Raw genomic sequence first — 16,125 nt, forward strand, 5'->3', positions numbered from 1 at the left:
TCTAGCCTATGTGTTTTGGGCACCACTTGGAACTCTGCACCTGACCGGCCCTGAGCTGCTGGTGTGGTGACTTTGGGGTTGCTCTGAACCCCCAACGGTGGGCTACCTTGGACCAAGAACTAAGCCCTGTAAGTGTCTTACTTACCTGGTTAACCTAACAAATACTTACCTCCCCCAGGAACTGTGAAAATTGCACTAAGTGTCCACTTTTAAAACAGCTATTTGTCAATAACTTGAAAAGTATACATGCAATTTTGATGATTTGAAGTTCCTAAAGTACTTACCTGCAATACCTTTCGAATGAGATATTACATGTAGAATTTGAACCTGTGGTTCTTAAAATAAACTAAGAAAAGATATTTTTCTATATAAAAACCTATTGGCTGGATTTGTCTCTGAGTGTGTGTACCTCATTTATTGTCTTGTGTATGTACAACAAATGCTTAACACTACTCCTTGGATAAGCCTACTGCTCGACCACACTACCACAAAATAGAGCATTAGTATTATCTATTTCTACCACTATTTTACCTCTAAGGGGAACCCTTGGACTCTGTGCATGCTATTCCTTACTTTGAAATAGCACATACAGAGCCAACTTCCTACACTTACCTCTAAGGGGAACCCTTGGACTCTGTGCATACTATTCCTTACTTTGAAATAGTGCATACAGAGCCAACTTCCTACAGACTCCTAGTGTTAGGCTGACCAGTTCCTGCTAGCCTGCCACAACCAGACGAGTTTCTGGCCACATGGGGTGAGTGCCTTTATCACTCTGTGGCCAGGCACAAATCCTGTACTGGGTGGAGGTGCTTTTCACCTCCCCCTGCAGGAACTGTAACACCTGACGGTGAGCCTCAAAGGCTCCTGTGAATATATTCAGGCAAACTTGACTATCATGTGGCAGAACATAATATGAACTAAATGTGAAATATATTATTCTCACACATGTACTTTTGGTTGATTATCACATTTAACTTTACTAGGGGAATATCCAGAAGAAAAAAAGACAATGTTCATAACCTCAGACATGTTAGCAAGCTGCACTCACTCACATTAAAATATTCATTTAGGTTCACAAAGATAGGGTTGTTCTTAGGACCAGTCCTAAATTTCTCCTGAAGGTGGTGCCACCTTTTCACCTTAGTCAGACTATAGAGCTCCTACTCTACTCTTAGCAGCCAGATTCAATAGAGGAAAGAGCTCATGTTCGATATTAAGAGCTCTTATGTATTACATCGATAGGACCAAGCCCTTTTGTAATGCAAACCAGTTCTTTGTAGCAGGACCAGTCCTAACTTCCTCCCGAAGGTGGTGCCACCTTTTCAACCTAGTCAGACTATAGAGCTCCCACTTTCCTACTAGCAGCCAGATTCAATAGAGGAAAGAGCTCATGTAAGATGTTAAAATAGCTCTGATGTATTATATCAGCAGGACCAAGCCCCTTTGTAATTCAAACCAGTTATTTGTAGCTTTTGGAAAATCTCACAAGGTTCATTCCATTTGCAAGGCAGGTTTAGCTAGATGGATACTCGAGCATCCAAACCTGCTACCACGAGGCAAAGCAAGGCCTACCGGTTCCACTTAGGTTGTACTCCACCTGCAAGAAAAGTGCAACCATGACTTTCTTATGGAACATTCTGCTGCCTGATATCTGCAAATCGGCCACCTGGTCAACACCATTCATTTATCAAGCACTGCATTGTGGACATCTTAGCTATCAGCAGGCTATGAGTGGTCAGACTGTTTTAAGGAGTTTTTTCCACACATTTGCATATTTACTGTATAACCTCGCTTACGAAGGGCACTGCTTTACAGTTGGTGCAAAATATTTGCAGACACATACTCTGAACAGAATATTTTACTCTGTAAGCATGTTCTTAGTGTGTAATGCTGTAGACTCGCATGTGCCCACCCACCTCCGCTCCAGAAGCTATTGATGATCACAGATCTCTTCCTTTATTACCCAGTTCACATTGCACAGTAAGCACTGCATGCACACTTGACACTCCATACACTCTCACCCAATGTGCATAGAAGTCTAAGATGAAGTCGGTGCCCATACACAGTGTGTTGCACTGTGTGAACCAAGGGAGGAGGCACAGCTCATCTCATTAATCTAAAGACTTCTTCAAAGAAAAGCAACTTGTAAATGTCTGAGTCCGATACTAGAGGGCAGAGGTATGCAGAGCATGTGACTGTATCACTACACACTTCGAACAGATGCTTAGAGAATAGGTAGACTTTTTGTTCCCAGGATGGTCATTTCTCTTTTTTGTATTGGAAAAAGTCACATTCCCACAGGACTTGATGCATCATTCCTTCAGCAGTTTAACACACGTTTTGCATAATGTTTAAATTTGACAGTTCATTAAATGGATTAATTCACTATCAAAGAATATTTTTCATAGCTGCATGATCAAGATTAGTTTGTTTTGTTCTTTCATGTTATTGTGTCTACATTTTGTAATGTTTTTCTTTCTGACAGGGAAGATTAATTGACCATGTGAAGAAGAAAGCCACTAACCTACAGAGAGTCACTTACCTTGTATATGATGAAGCCGACCGAATGTTTGACATGGGCTTTGGTATGTGTAACAATTTAATAGCATGGTTGGCTCTGTGAATGGTTGAAAGTGGTCTAGGTGGGAGTATGAATATCAATCCTAGGCTCTTGTGAGATTTCCTCTGGATACCCAGTGTGAAATGTGCTCAAAACCTGAATCCAGTAGGTTGAGGAGGAATGGATTGAGCTGTTGCAAAGGCCCCACTGGACAGTATCTCAGTGCCTTACTGTTTAGTAGAGGCACAGCAAACATAGCTTCCAAGTGAAGACAAAACCTCTCAGAGGTTCAAGGTATGCAGATCAGGTTTAATCTGAGTAGCACTAGCTGCAGAGTAAGTGTTAAAGACTTTATTTGCATGCAAATGACAACCCCTTAGCACTCCCCAACCAAGTCTCTTTTTCCTGTGTAGCAGAAATTACAACCCTATTGGGAAATAGACTAACTTGCAAACGTTTCTGTAATTTAGTCCAAGAGCTCTGAAGGAGCTCGTTCCATTGGCAATTCTTTGAATTTGACCAGGATTGTGTTCAGCAAGGTGCCCAGTCATGTGGGATTGATTTGTGAAGGGGGGTTCCTTACAGCCAATTTGGTTTTGGGCCATCACAGAGTATTTAAACTTTGTTTACCATGGGAGCACAGTGAATCCACCTGTTTAGCCTGCTAGTCTGTTAACAATAAAAAAAGACAAAGAAATATCCACTACAGGATAAGTAAGCAATGGGTTCATTACAAGAAGCCGCATCAGGGACTTACACGGAGGGTTTCTCTCCATCTAAATTGTAGCCAGGTCCGTATGATCAAGGCCCTGAAACACTCTTCTCAGGTGTGTCTTATATCAAAGAACCACAGGCTTCAGGGACCCCAGGGAAAACTGCACCTGGTCAAAGACAACACTGAGAATACGCATTCCTTGACAGGTATTCGAAGATCAATACTCTGTGCTTTTACCTCAAAATGAGTATCTCACGGAGGACTGAGCATATATCTCTCACCCTCCATTGACCCCTGCAACTGTAGGCAAGGGGCTTTGACAGTCTGCTTTTCTCTTTGACCCTGAGCTTGCTTAACTCTGGGTCAACCTTGAGCCAGAGTCTCCAAGTAATGAATCCAAGCTAGTCTTCCAAACACCATGGTGCTAAGCCATCATCCTGAGCACTGTACCATGCTGTTTAGCCAGCGCTCAAACAAATTTCAAATCCATCCTCTGCTTCCAGCAACACAGCCCCAGCCATTGAGCTTCCAGAGATGACTGATGTCAGACAAACAGAGCTTTACATTTACTCTACTTAGTTGAAGATTATGACTCTACCTCCACTACAGGAAGCAAGCAAAACCCTGCACGCCTCAATAAGAGGAGACTTTCTTTCGAGGAAGCTATCTGGGTAGAGTTCCAACACTAACCAGTCCCTAAGTGTGCAGGCAGGAAGACACTCAGCCCCACACCATTGCAGCCACCTTGCCCCATTCCGACACCACCTCAACATACAGATCACCTTCAAAAGATTCAGTTCCTACACACACTGACTTTGAAATGTTCCAGAAATAATTTCTGCAGGATCATCCATCATTTGAGTGCTCTTGTGTCACATTAGACAAATAATGCCTTCAAGAAGTACTTATTTAAAACTTAATGGTAAAATTAATGCCAGATTTAGCAGAAGAAGAAATAGATTTTCTCCTAACTAAATCTTATGTTTTATTTCACCTTTTTTCATATTTTTTGGAACTATTGATATATATATGGCATGCAAACAAATGTATTGCTGGATACTGCATGATTTTTGATCCACCTATCATTGTTTTATCTCTTGCAAATACTTGGAAATCCTTTTTTGCAAATTTTGACTGAACCTCCATTTGCATTGTCATAACAATTATAGTGATTTTGTTTAACTCTATAACTGAAGGGTGTATGTCTGTGAGATTTAAACCTTATAAGGTAAAAAGTAATGCTGTTGTTTAAGGCTGGTTTGTGCAAATGTTTTTCTTGTCTCTCTGTTGACAGAATACCAGGTTCGATCGATTGCCAACCATGTGCGTCCTGACAGACAAAGTATGTATAGATTTTTAATATTTTCTCTGTCTTCTGAACCAAAGTTTTCACCTTGATTACTTTTTCTAAGCTGTTGGAAACTCAACAATGTTTTTTGTTCCTCATGGTCATATGATTACATGTTAGGGTTTTCTTGATACGCGTTGAGATTTACTGTATAGACATCAAATATTTGTTTTCAATGACCACCTTACAAATCAGTTTGAAATTCTTATTTGTTATTGCAGTTCTTTATCTTATATATAGTGCTCACTTTGTCTTTAGGTATGCGTTGCAACACAAAAGTAATTCATTTGTCTTGGCCTGCAAAAGGCAAAACAGTCATTAATTGGTAAATAATAACTCTTTCCTGACCACTCAAGTACCTGGTCTTTCTAATTGGTCTTTTACTCATGACATTAGCAAAATAAAAAGTTTGCAGCCATACATCCAAAAAGTGACTTTAAGGAACACAATGGCTGCCTTTCGAAGTTACAGTAGCATTAGAGTTAAATTAAAGATAGTCAAGGCTTGTATATTTATAAAAGCACAATATTTATTGCCATATAATGAACTCCAACTTGACTCAGTGTGTTATATATCTGAGTGTGATGCACAGCTAGTTTCTAGTTGGTGGTTTATTGAAATATTCCGTTTGAGTTTGAATTATGTACACACAAAAGATAAGAGGAATGCTTGCAAATAGTCTGACCACTTGCAGTTGCTAAAGTAGCATTCAAGCCCATTGTCTATTTTAAAACAAAAGAAAATTGTGCTCGATGTGCCACTCTAGACAAAGGCCTGTCTTTACCAAATCAGTGTTGACCCAACTTCTCATGGGAACAGTCCATGCCCGAAAGGGCAGGGCGAGGTCCACTTACTTCCAAACCCCTAAGCATTCCTCTTGTCATATTTTTTTGTTTGATGTGATGCCCTAAGTGGCCAACAATTAGCTCAGACATGGGTCCTCAGCTCACTTTGCCATTGGAACATAGCTGCATCCAGACTGAAGAGGCCTAAGTAGGCAGTAACAGGTCTTGGTTTGCTTATGGTCCACTTCAGAGATGACCAGTCTTGGCAGTTCAGGCTGGACTGGTTTTTTTGCAGCCGAACCAAGGCTGATTTGCATTTGGCTGTGTCTTATCTGAGGAGGCATAGTGGGCAAAAAATGATGGGTTGGAATGCTACCCTGGACAAGTGCCAATGATAAGACGATTTGCGAGCATTTCTACCATCACCTTCTGTGTGTTGCATTAATGTTGACCATCACCTTCATAAACGTTTGTAATTCACTTAGTATTAGCATCACTGGTGCTATTATTGACTCTACCAATAGTTAAACTGATTCCTTTTTATACTCCTAACAACAGGATAGTTTTACCTTTTCTCTGGTCTTTCCATTGAATTTAGGCATGTCAGTACATTTCACAGTATTTGAATTTGAGGGGTTGAGAAAATTCAAGATGGTGTTTTTGTCCTCACCCTATATCTCCTGACTGAAGCAGTTCTATGAATTTTAAAATCTTTCTCATCTGTATTTATAGCTGTTGTATTTTATTGTAATGCACTGGTTTTCCATGCCTCATTACTCTTTTAGTTGAAGCTCAATGGAGAACATGAGCTGGCAACGTTGCTGTATAATATCTACATGCTTAAGTTTCATTTTTTTCCTGTCGTATGTTGTGCAAGGTTTGCATTTCCTATGAAATTGTCTGCTCAGATCCATTGCCTTCATGTTTAATATTGCTCTTGTTGTCTTCTTGTAAGTGCCTTGTACCTGCTGTGGTGTCTGAATGATGAGTGTAAAGTAGGAACTAAATGTTTAACTGTCATTTCTTACCTTCTCAGCCCTCCTGTTCAGTGCAACGTTTCGTAAAAAGATTGAGAAGTTGGCAAGAGACATTCTAATTGACCCAATCCGAGTGGTGCAAGGTGATATTGGCGAGGTAATAAATGTTGTTACAATTATTTAACTGCTTTAGCACACGTTTTCCGCTGCTGCGATTTTAAATCTGGTTCCGAGTCAGAAAGCAGGTTAACATAAGCTGAAAGAGAGCCACTCAATGAATATAATTTTTTCCTCAAAATGTGACAATATTGTTTCAAACTTAAAGATTCGGGGGGGGTAGTTTCAAAAGTACACATCCTGGTGTGAGAAAATACTGGCACCTTTACGAAGTTCTCCGAGTAAATAACTGTAGGCTATGAAGCTGCAGAACATGGTAAGCAAAATGGGTAACTTGCACTGGTACTAGTTGGTGTTTTGATAGAATACTATAGTGTAGGAAAATGCCACTGTTGGCATGGTTACTCCCTACGTTTTTGCCTTTTGTTGATGCCAGCTTTGATTGAAAGTGTGCTGGAACCCTGCTAACCAGGCCCCAGCACCAGTGTTCTTTCCCTAAAACTGTACCTTTGTCTCCACAATTGGCACAGCCCTGGCGCACAGATAAATCCCTTGTAAATGGTACCTTGGTACCAAGGGCCATGTGGACAGGGAAGGTCTCTAAGTGCTGCAGCATGGATTATGCCACCCTGGGGACCTCTCACTCAGCACGTGCACATTGCCTTGCAGCTTGTGTGTGCTGGTGGGGAGAAAAATACTAAGTCGACATGGCACTCCCCTCAGAGTGCCATGCCCACAACCCACTGCCTGTAGCATATGTAAGTCACCCCTCCAGCAGGCCTTACAGCCCTAAGGCAGGGCGCACTATACCACAGGTGAGAGCATAGCTGCATGAGCACTGTGCCCCTACAGTGTCTAAGCAAAACCTTAGACATTGTAAGTGCAGGGTAGCCATAAGAGTATATGGTCTGGGAGTCTGTCAAACACGAACTCCACAACACCATAATGTCTACACTGAAAACTGGGAAGTTTGATATCAAACTTCCCAGCACAATAAATGCACACTGATGCCAGTGTACACGTTATTGTAAAATACACCCAGAGGGCATCTTAGAGATGCCCCCTGCATGCCAGCCCAACTGCTAGTGCTTGGCTGACCGGTTTCTGCCAGCTTGCTACTTCCAGGCTAGTTTCTGGCCATATGGGGCGAGTGCCTTTGTGCACTCTGTGACCAGGAACAAAGCCTGTCCTGTGCTTCTCACCTCTCCCCTGCAGGAACTGTAACACCTGGCGGTGAGCCACAAAGGCTCAAGCCTGGTGTTACAACACCCCAGGGCACTCCAGCTAGTGGAGATGACCGCTCCCCAGACACAGCCCCCACTTTTGACGACAAGTCCAGGGAGATAATGAAAAAAACAAGGAGGAGTCACCCCCTCAGCCAGGTCCACCCTTAAGGCGATCAGAGCTGATGTGACCCCCTCCTTAGAAAATCCTCCATCTTGTGATGGAGGATTTAGCCCAATAGGACTAGGGATGTGCCCCCCTCCCACAAGGAGGGTGTAGCTACCCCCAGGGACAGTAGCCATTGGCTACAGCCCTCCAGCCCTAAACACACCCCTAAATGTAGTATTTAGGGGCGACCCTTAACCCAGGAAATCAGATTCCTGACGACCTACTAAGAGGAAGGACTGCTGACCTGAAAACCCCACAGAGAAGAAGGAAGACGACAACTACTTTGGCCCCAGCCCTACCGCCTGTCTCCTGATTCAAAGAACCTGCAACAGCTACGCATCCTGAGGGGCCAGCTACCTCTGCCAACTCAGAGGACTTCCCTGCAACTACAAAGGACCAAGAAACTCCAGTGGACAGCGGCCCTGTCTAAAGCAACAAGAAGAAACCATCTTTAAAGGGACTCCCACCGCACTCCAGACGTGAGAGTCCCCACCACTCTGCACCCTACACCCCTGGCCAGTGTCCAAAGAAACCAACGCCGCACACACAAACAGGCACACTAAACACACCCTCAGCGGCACAGGGGCGGCCGGGTGCAGTGTGCAAAGTAGGCATCGGGTTTGCTTTAGAAAGCAATGGAGGGACCCAGGGGTCACTTAGGTGATGCAGGCAGGGCACAGGGGGGGGCTTCTCAGGCCAGCCACCGACTGGGCTAGGATGAGGGCCACCTGCTCGTCACTCCTGCACTGGAAGGTGGCTCCTCTCGGTCCTGGGGGCTGTGGGTGCAGTGCTTGGTCCAGGTGTTCGGGTTCCTTTGTTACCAGGCAGTCGCGGTCAGGTGGAGCCTCTGGATCCTCTCTGCAGGCGTTACTGTGGGGGTGCAGAGGGGTCGACTCAGGTTACTCACGTCGTCGTAGTCTGGGAGTCCTGTCTGTGGTGTTGGTTCTCTGGAGCTTGAGCTGGGAGCATCGGGTGCAAAGTGAGAAGTCTCACGCTTTCCGTCAGGAAGAGAGATTTCTTTGAAAGTTGCCAAAAAGTTGCAGGTTGTTGCTGTTTTTGAACAGTGCCGCTGTTCTCGGGTGTTTCTTGGTCCTTCGTGTTCAGGTCAGTCCTCAAGAGTCCTCGGAGGTCACTAGTCCCTGTCGGATGCGTCGCTGTGCAGGTTCTTTGAGTCTGGAGACAGGCCAGTAAGGCTGGGGCCAAGTCAGTTGGTGTCTCCGTCGTCTCTGCAGGGCTTTCAGGTCAGCAGTCCTTCTTTCTTCAGGTTGCAGGAATCTGATTTTCAGGGTTCAGGGTTGCCCCTTGTAGAAAGTTGGCTCTGTATGCACTATTTCAAAGTAAGGAATAGTATGCACAGAGTCCAAGGGTTCCCCTTAGAGGTAAAATAGTGGTAAAAAGAGATAATACTAATGCTCTATTTTGTGGTAGTGTGGTCGAGCAGTAGGCTTATCCAAGGAGTAGTGTTAAGCATTTGTTGTACATACACATAGACAATAACTGAGGTACACACACTCGAGACAAATCCAGCCAATAGGTTTTGTATAGAAAAATATATGTTCGATGGCATCTGTCGCTGTAGATACGCATGTTCTGCAATAGCTCGCCATCTGGTGTTGGGCCGGAGTGTTACAAGTTGTTTTTCTTCGAAGAAGTCTTTCGAGTCACGGGAGTTTATTTTAAGAACCACAGGTTCAAATTTAACATGTAATATCTTGTTTGAAAGGTATTGCAGGTAAGTACATTAGGAACTTTGAATCATTTCAATTGCATGTATACTTTTCAAGTTATTGACAAATACCTATTTCAAAAGTGGACACTTAGTGCAATTTTCACAGTTCCTGGGGGAGGTAAGTTTTTGTTAGTTTTACCAGGTAAGTAAGACACTTACAGGGTTCAGTTCTTGGTCCAAGGTAGCCCACTGTTGGGGGTTCAGAGCAACCCCAAAGTCACCACACCAGCAGCTCAGGGCCGGTCAGGTGCAGAGTTCAAAGTGGTGCCCAAAACGCATAGGCTAGAATGGAGAGAAGGGGGTGCCCCGGTTCCGGTCTGCTTGCAGGTAAGTACCTGCGTCTTCGGAGGGCAGACCAGGGGGGTTTTGTAGGGCACCGGGGGGGACACAAGCCCACACAGAAATTTCACCCTCAGCAGCGCGGGGGCGGCCGGGTGCAGTGTAGAAACAAGCGTCGGGTTTGCAATGTTAGTCTGAGAGATCAACGGATCTCTTCAGCGCTGCAGGCAGGCAAGGGGGGGCTTCCTCGGGGAAACCTCCACTTGGGCAAGGGAGAGGGACTCCTGGGGGTCACTTCTGCAGTGAAAGTCCGGTCCTTCAGGTCCTGGGGGCTGCGGGTGCAGGGTCTTTTCCAGACGTCTGGACTTAGGTTTCAGAGAGTCGCGGTCAGGGGAAGCCTCGGGATTCCCTCTGCAGGCGGCGCTGTGGGGGCTCAGGGGGGACAGGTTTTGGTACTCACAGTCGTAAAGTAGTCCGGGGGTCCTCCCTGAGGTGTTGGTTCTCCACCAGCCGAGTCGGGGTCGCCGGGTGCAGTGTTGCAAGTCTCACGCTTCTTGCGGGGAGTTGCAGGGTCTTTAAAGCTGCTCCTTGAAACAAAGTTGCAGTCTTTTTGGAGCAGGTCCGCTGTCCTCGGGAGTTTCTTGTCTTTTTCGAAGCAGGGCAGTCCTCAGAGGATTCAGAGGTCGCTGGTCCCTTGGAAGGCGTCGCTGGAGCAGAGTTCTTTGGAAGGCAGGAGACAGGCCGGTGAGTTTCTGGAGCCAAGGCAGTTGTCGTCTTCTGGTCTTCCTCTGCTGGGATTTTCAGCTAGGCAGTCCTTCTTCTTGTAGTTTGCAGGAATCTAATTTTCTAGGGTTCAGGGTAGCCCTTAAATACTAAATTTAAGGGCGTGTTTAGGTCTGGGGGGTTAGTAGCCAATGGCTACTAGCCCTGAGGGTGGGTACACCCTCTTCGTGCCTCCTCCCAAGGGGAGGGGGTCACAATCCTAACCCTATTGGGGGAATCCTCCATCTGCAAGATGGAGGATTTCTAAAAGTCAGTCACCTCAGCTCAGGACACCTTAGGGGCTGTCCTGACTGGCCAGTGACTCCTCCTTGTTGCTTTCTTTGTTCCCTCCAGCCTTGCCGCCAAAAGTGGGGGCCGTGGCCGGAGGGGGCGGGCAACTCCACTAAGCTGGAGTGCCCTGCTGGGCTGTGACAAAGGGGTGAGCCTTTGAGGCTCACCGCCAGGTGTTACAGCTCCTGCCTGGGGGAGGTGTTAGCATCTCCACCCAGTGCAGGCTTTGTTACTGGCCTCAGAGTGACAAAGGCACTCTCCCCATGGGGCCAGCAACATGTCTCTAGTGTGGCAGGCTGCTGGAACTAGTCAGCCTACACAGACAGTCGGTTAAGTTTCAGGGGGCACCTCTAAGGTGCCCTCTGTGGTGTATTTTACAATAAAATGTACACTGGCATCAGTGTGCATTTATTGTGCTGAGAAGTTTGATACCAAACTTCCCAGTTTTCAGTGTAGCCATTATGGTGCTGTGGAGTTCGTGTAAAACAGACTCCCAGACCATATACTCTTATGGCTACCCTGCACTTACAATGTCTAAGGTTTTGCTTAGACACTGTAGGGGCACAGTGCTCATGCACTGGTACCCTCACCTATGGTATAGTGCACCCTGCCTTAGGGCTGTAAGGCCTGCTAGAGGGGTGTCTTACCTATACTGCATAGGCAGTGAGAGGCTGGCATGGCACCCTGAGGGGAGTGCCATGTCGACTTACTCATTTTGTTCTCACTAGCACACACAGGCTTGTAAGCAGTGTGTGTGTGCTGAGTGAGGGGTCTCTAGGGTGGCATAATACATGCTGCAGCCCTTAGAGACCTTTCCTGGCATCAGGGCCCTTGGTACCAGGGGTACCAGTTACAAGGGACTTATCTGGATGCCAGGGTGTGCCAATTGTGGGATCAATGGTACATTTTAGGTGAAAGAACACTGGTGCTGGGGCCTGGTTAGCAGGGTCCCAGCACACTTCTCAGTCAAGTCAGCATCAGTATCAGGCAAAAAGTGGGGGGTAACTGCAACAGGGAGCCATTTCTTTACACTTATCTATACTGCATAGGCAGTGTAAGGTTGGCATGGCACCCTGAGGGGAGTGCCATGTCGACTTAGTCCTTTTATCCCCACTAGCACACACAAGCTGGTAAGCAGTGTGTCTGTGCTAAGTGAGGGGTCCCCAGGGTGGCATAAGATATGCTGCAGCCCTTAGAGACCTTTCCTGGCATCAGGGCCCTTGGTACCAGGAGTACCAGTTACAAGGGACTTACCTGGATGCCAGGGTGTGCCAATTGTGGAAACAAAAGTACAGGTTATGGAAAGAACACTGGTGCTGGGGCCTGGTTAGCAGGCCTCAGCACCCTTTCAACTCATAACTTGGCATCAGCAAAGGCAAAAAGTCAGGGGGTAACCATGTCAAGGAGGCATTTCCTTACAACAGATAATTGCCAATATTTCAAAAACTGTATAACCTATCGATTTTCAAACAAAGTGCTATTGATTCATGTGTGAAATACGAAGCTATTGAAGTACTTAACTGCAAACTTGAATATTATGGCTTTAAAAGTAAATTAAGAAAATGTATTTTTGCTGTATAAAACCATTGGTCTGGAGTTAAGTCATTGAGCGTGTGCTTCTATTGCCTGTGTGTGTACAAAAATGCTTTGCCCTACCCTCTGATAATACTAATGCTCTCTTTTGTGGTAGTGTGGTCGAGCAGTTAGGCTTATCTACTTTAGCCTCTGTTAAGCCTCTGGGGAACCCCTGGACTCTGTGCACACTATTTCAAATTTTGAAATAGTATATACAGAGCCAGCTTCCTATACCAGTGTAGTACAGTCTAAACAGTGTCACTAGGCAAAAAGTGTGGAGAACTGTGTCAGAAAGATGCTTCATTTCTACAGCAAGCACCAAGTATGTTTGAGTGCTTATTTTAAATGACGTCTAATTTAAACATTTGCTGGACAGAATTGCTTGAGTGCCCTTTAATTGTCTTCCTACACACTTGCAAATCGGAAGAATGTGCAACATTCAGTGGACCACAGGGGTATACCCTAATGAGCATGGGAGAGGGTCTCAGTGAGAATGAGTGCAAGAGACTGAGCATGTCTTTTGCATGTGCCTGGCCTATTGAGTGCAGTTAAAAATCAAATGTCACAATATATGACAGTCTATGGCTGAGTGGACTTCAGAGTGAGCATACAGAAGGCTGTGTAGACATGCAAGCATGCAACTGGGTCCATGCTGAACCAAGAAAGACTATGCATGTCCACATGAGTATGCAAGAGGTCCAGTAAAACTACACGTTTTATGCAGAAGTGACTGGGCAGAAGACTCAAGCGAGCAGAAGTCTTCCCTGGCTGGATGTAGAGGAGAGTCACTCAAAGAGTGAACCTTCAAGGAGTTACATGCACATGAGGAATATATAAGTGGGCCTATGTTCCTTACTATGCAGACACTGTACTCTTCAATGGATGTGTGTGTGTAAGACCTATTCAAAGGTGTTCGCTAAATAATACCAGTGCAAATAGATGTGTGATTAGCTTGGTCAAGAAATATTGGCACAGAAGGAGGTTCAAGAAAGTCTCTGCAAGGGTATATGCACTAACACCTGTGCACTGCAAGCATGGTCAAAACCTCTACACAGTATAAATGAAAGAAAATTAACTTGTGTGAAACATGCTGTATAGGTTGATGAGAGAACTCTACACCACCATGTGCAAGTACATCTGCAGGAAAATCCATAGCGATTTGTGCATCATAATGTATACTAATTATTCCTATACTGCATCTGCTGTTGTGTAAAAACAGTGAAACTTAAACTGCTGCTGCAGTGTATGTGTGAGCAACGTGTAGTGTGTGTAAGCAATGCAGGTGTTGCTCATAGCTGTGCTGCACCTATATCTTGCCTTTCTGAGGTAACCTTACTTTGCTTGTTCCTGTGTGTGAGAGAAGATTCCACTTCTGCTGACTGTTTTACCTTTTCTGTGTCTTGCACTTCTGCTATCTTCCCTGTACTTGTGTGTGATGGTAGTGGTTTAAGTCTATTTGTAATCTTAATTGTTTCTCCTGGAAATAGCCTGTCATTCTCCCAGTCTGACTTGCTGCTGTTTCTGTTTTGTTTCCCCCACTATTAGGCAAATGAAGACATCACTCAGATAGTAGAGATTCTACTTTCAGGGTCTGATAAGTGGACATGGTTAACCAGGCGCGTAGTAGAGTTCACTTCTGCTGGTAGTGTTCTCCTCTTTGTCACCAAAAAGGCAAATGCAGAAGAGTTGGCCACTAACCTGAAGCTGGAAGATCATCCACTTGGCCTTCTGCATGGAGACATGGACCAGAGTGAAAGGAACAAGGTTATTTCTGATTTCAAGAAAAAAAGCATTCCTCTTTTAGTGGCAACTGATGTAGCAGGTAATGTATAAACCAAATTACCTAATTCTTACATCTACTACATTTCTGTTGATTTGTTCACTTATAGAATAAGTCGCCTTTAAACACATCTCTCCCCCTCTCTCCCCCCCCCCCCCACTCTCCCCCTTTCTCTCCCTCTCACTCTCTCTCCCTCTCTCTCTCCCTCTCTCTCCCCCCCCTCCCCCTCTCTCCTCCTAACTTGGACTGACATGCACTGGGTTCCTGCTAACCAAGTTCCCAGTCCCACTCTTCCTTCCCCAAAGACAAGCCAACTGTTCACTTGATCCCTCATTTGCCAGGCCTTTACCTCCTCTGTACGTCCCTAGTAAGTGGTACCTAGGACAAAGGTGCTGAAGAGCTGCAGCATAGCTTGTGCTAATCTAAGTGGCCCAGCACCAAATTCATGCAGACTGCCACTGCAGGCTGAGTGACAAGGTGCTCTAAATAGGAGAAACCCTACATGACACCCACGTGTGTGCCATGTCCTCCTTCACACTGCACATAATATTTATGTCACCCATACAGAAGGCCTTGCAGCCCTCAGGCAGGGTCCATTGTTACATGTGAGGACATATCTGTATGGGCAAATATGCCCCTGTCCTGATCAGTTCAACTACTGACGGTACAAGTGAACCCAGGAAGCCAGCTTAAGGTATGTTCTGGGCACTGGTCAAAACAAGCTTCCAAGTTACAAAATGGCTTCTCTGAAACCTATGTTGTTTGGTATCCTGATTCCAATGTGGATTTATTATTACATGTGCCCAGAGAGCACCTTAGAGGTGCCTGCAGAAAACCTACCAACTACTAGTGTGCTGTCTGACTACTTCTAACCATCCTGACTAGTTTCTGACCTCCAAAGGTGAGAGCTCACACTCTTGGGTTGTCAAAAACAAAGACTGCTCTGGCAGGGGGTATTATACAACGTTTCCAAAAGGATGACCTGTAAATCAGCATTTTGCAGTGTGAATGTTTTCTGGATTCACATGCTGTGCATTATTGTGCTATCTAGTGGTTTGGTCCTAAATGTCTTCTTTTCACTACATTTGTTAGTCCTTTTTTTGTTTGTTGGTGGGCGTCGACAGAACATCAGTTTTGTGTCTCCTTGTGATGTCATCTTACTTGCTCCGGATGTTCCCACGTTAGGTCGCCATCTTCAGATCCCCCCCCTAACCACCCCCCCCCCCCAATTGGGTCTGGATGTATGGTAGAGAAATCTCCAACTGAAGGAAGAACTTCAAAGAATTTATGGAAAAACTTGTACAAAAACTCTATCATCGACTAGGGTGAGACGAAAAGTGAAGGAAGAGCGAGCGCATATTAGTTTTACCTACCTCAACAGACTGCTGAGAATGGCCAGACAGGCTGCCAAGTCAGGCAAGGAATCAATATCTGCCTATGCTTTCAACTATTCTGGATCAGGGCAGGGAAGCGTTTAAAAAGCCAGTTACTTGCAGAGCAGTCACACCCACGGCAAATAAGAAATGCAAGTTTTCTTCCAAAGACCTGGTTTACATAAAGGGTACGGTGCCAGCAGACTCAAAATTCAGCTGCAAGGAAAACGGTGAATATCCCCTCAACATTGGGGCCACCCCCAAATAGTGTAAAAGAATGGAACCCGTGGGTTGGAGGATGGAAATGAGTTCATCAAACCAGTGACGTAATGCCAATTCCAGTGCCTTCCTCAATAGACACATGCACCAACTTTAGAGGGAAATAGGAGAATTAATGAGACATCTCCCTAATCAATATAAGAAGAGGGTAGCACATTTG

General features: G+C 45.2%; 1 protein-coding gene across 6 annotated transcripts in view; it reads left to right on the forward strand.

Moving 5' to 3' along the window:
* The window catches only part of DDX42 (DEAD-box helicase 42), a 516,281-nt gene that overhangs the window by 389,884 nt on the left and 110,272 nt on the right, over positions 1 to 16,125 (forward strand). For all 6 annotated transcript variants that reach the window (XM_069238031.1, XM_069238033.1, XM_069238036.1 and 3 more), the window contains 4 exons: positions 2,489 to 2,588; positions 4,573 to 4,620; positions 6,448 to 6,545; positions 14,079 to 14,355. In XM_069238031.1, the coding sequence (XP_069094132.1) occupies positions 2,489 to 2,588; positions 4,573 to 4,620; positions 6,448 to 6,545; positions 14,079 to 14,355 (523 nt within the window). The remainder of the gene's footprint in view (positions 1 to 2,488; positions 2,589 to 4,572; positions 4,621 to 6,447; positions 6,546 to 14,078; positions 14,356 to 16,125) is intronic.

The sequence above is a fragment of the Pleurodeles waltl genome, chromosome 6 (assembly GCF_031143425.1).
Source record: "Pleurodeles waltl isolate 20211129_DDA chromosome 6, aPleWal1.hap1.20221129, whole genome shotgun sequence".
In the NCBI taxonomy this organism is placed as follows: domain Eukaryota; kingdom Metazoa; phylum Chordata; class Amphibia; order Caudata; family Salamandridae; genus Pleurodeles; species Pleurodeles waltl.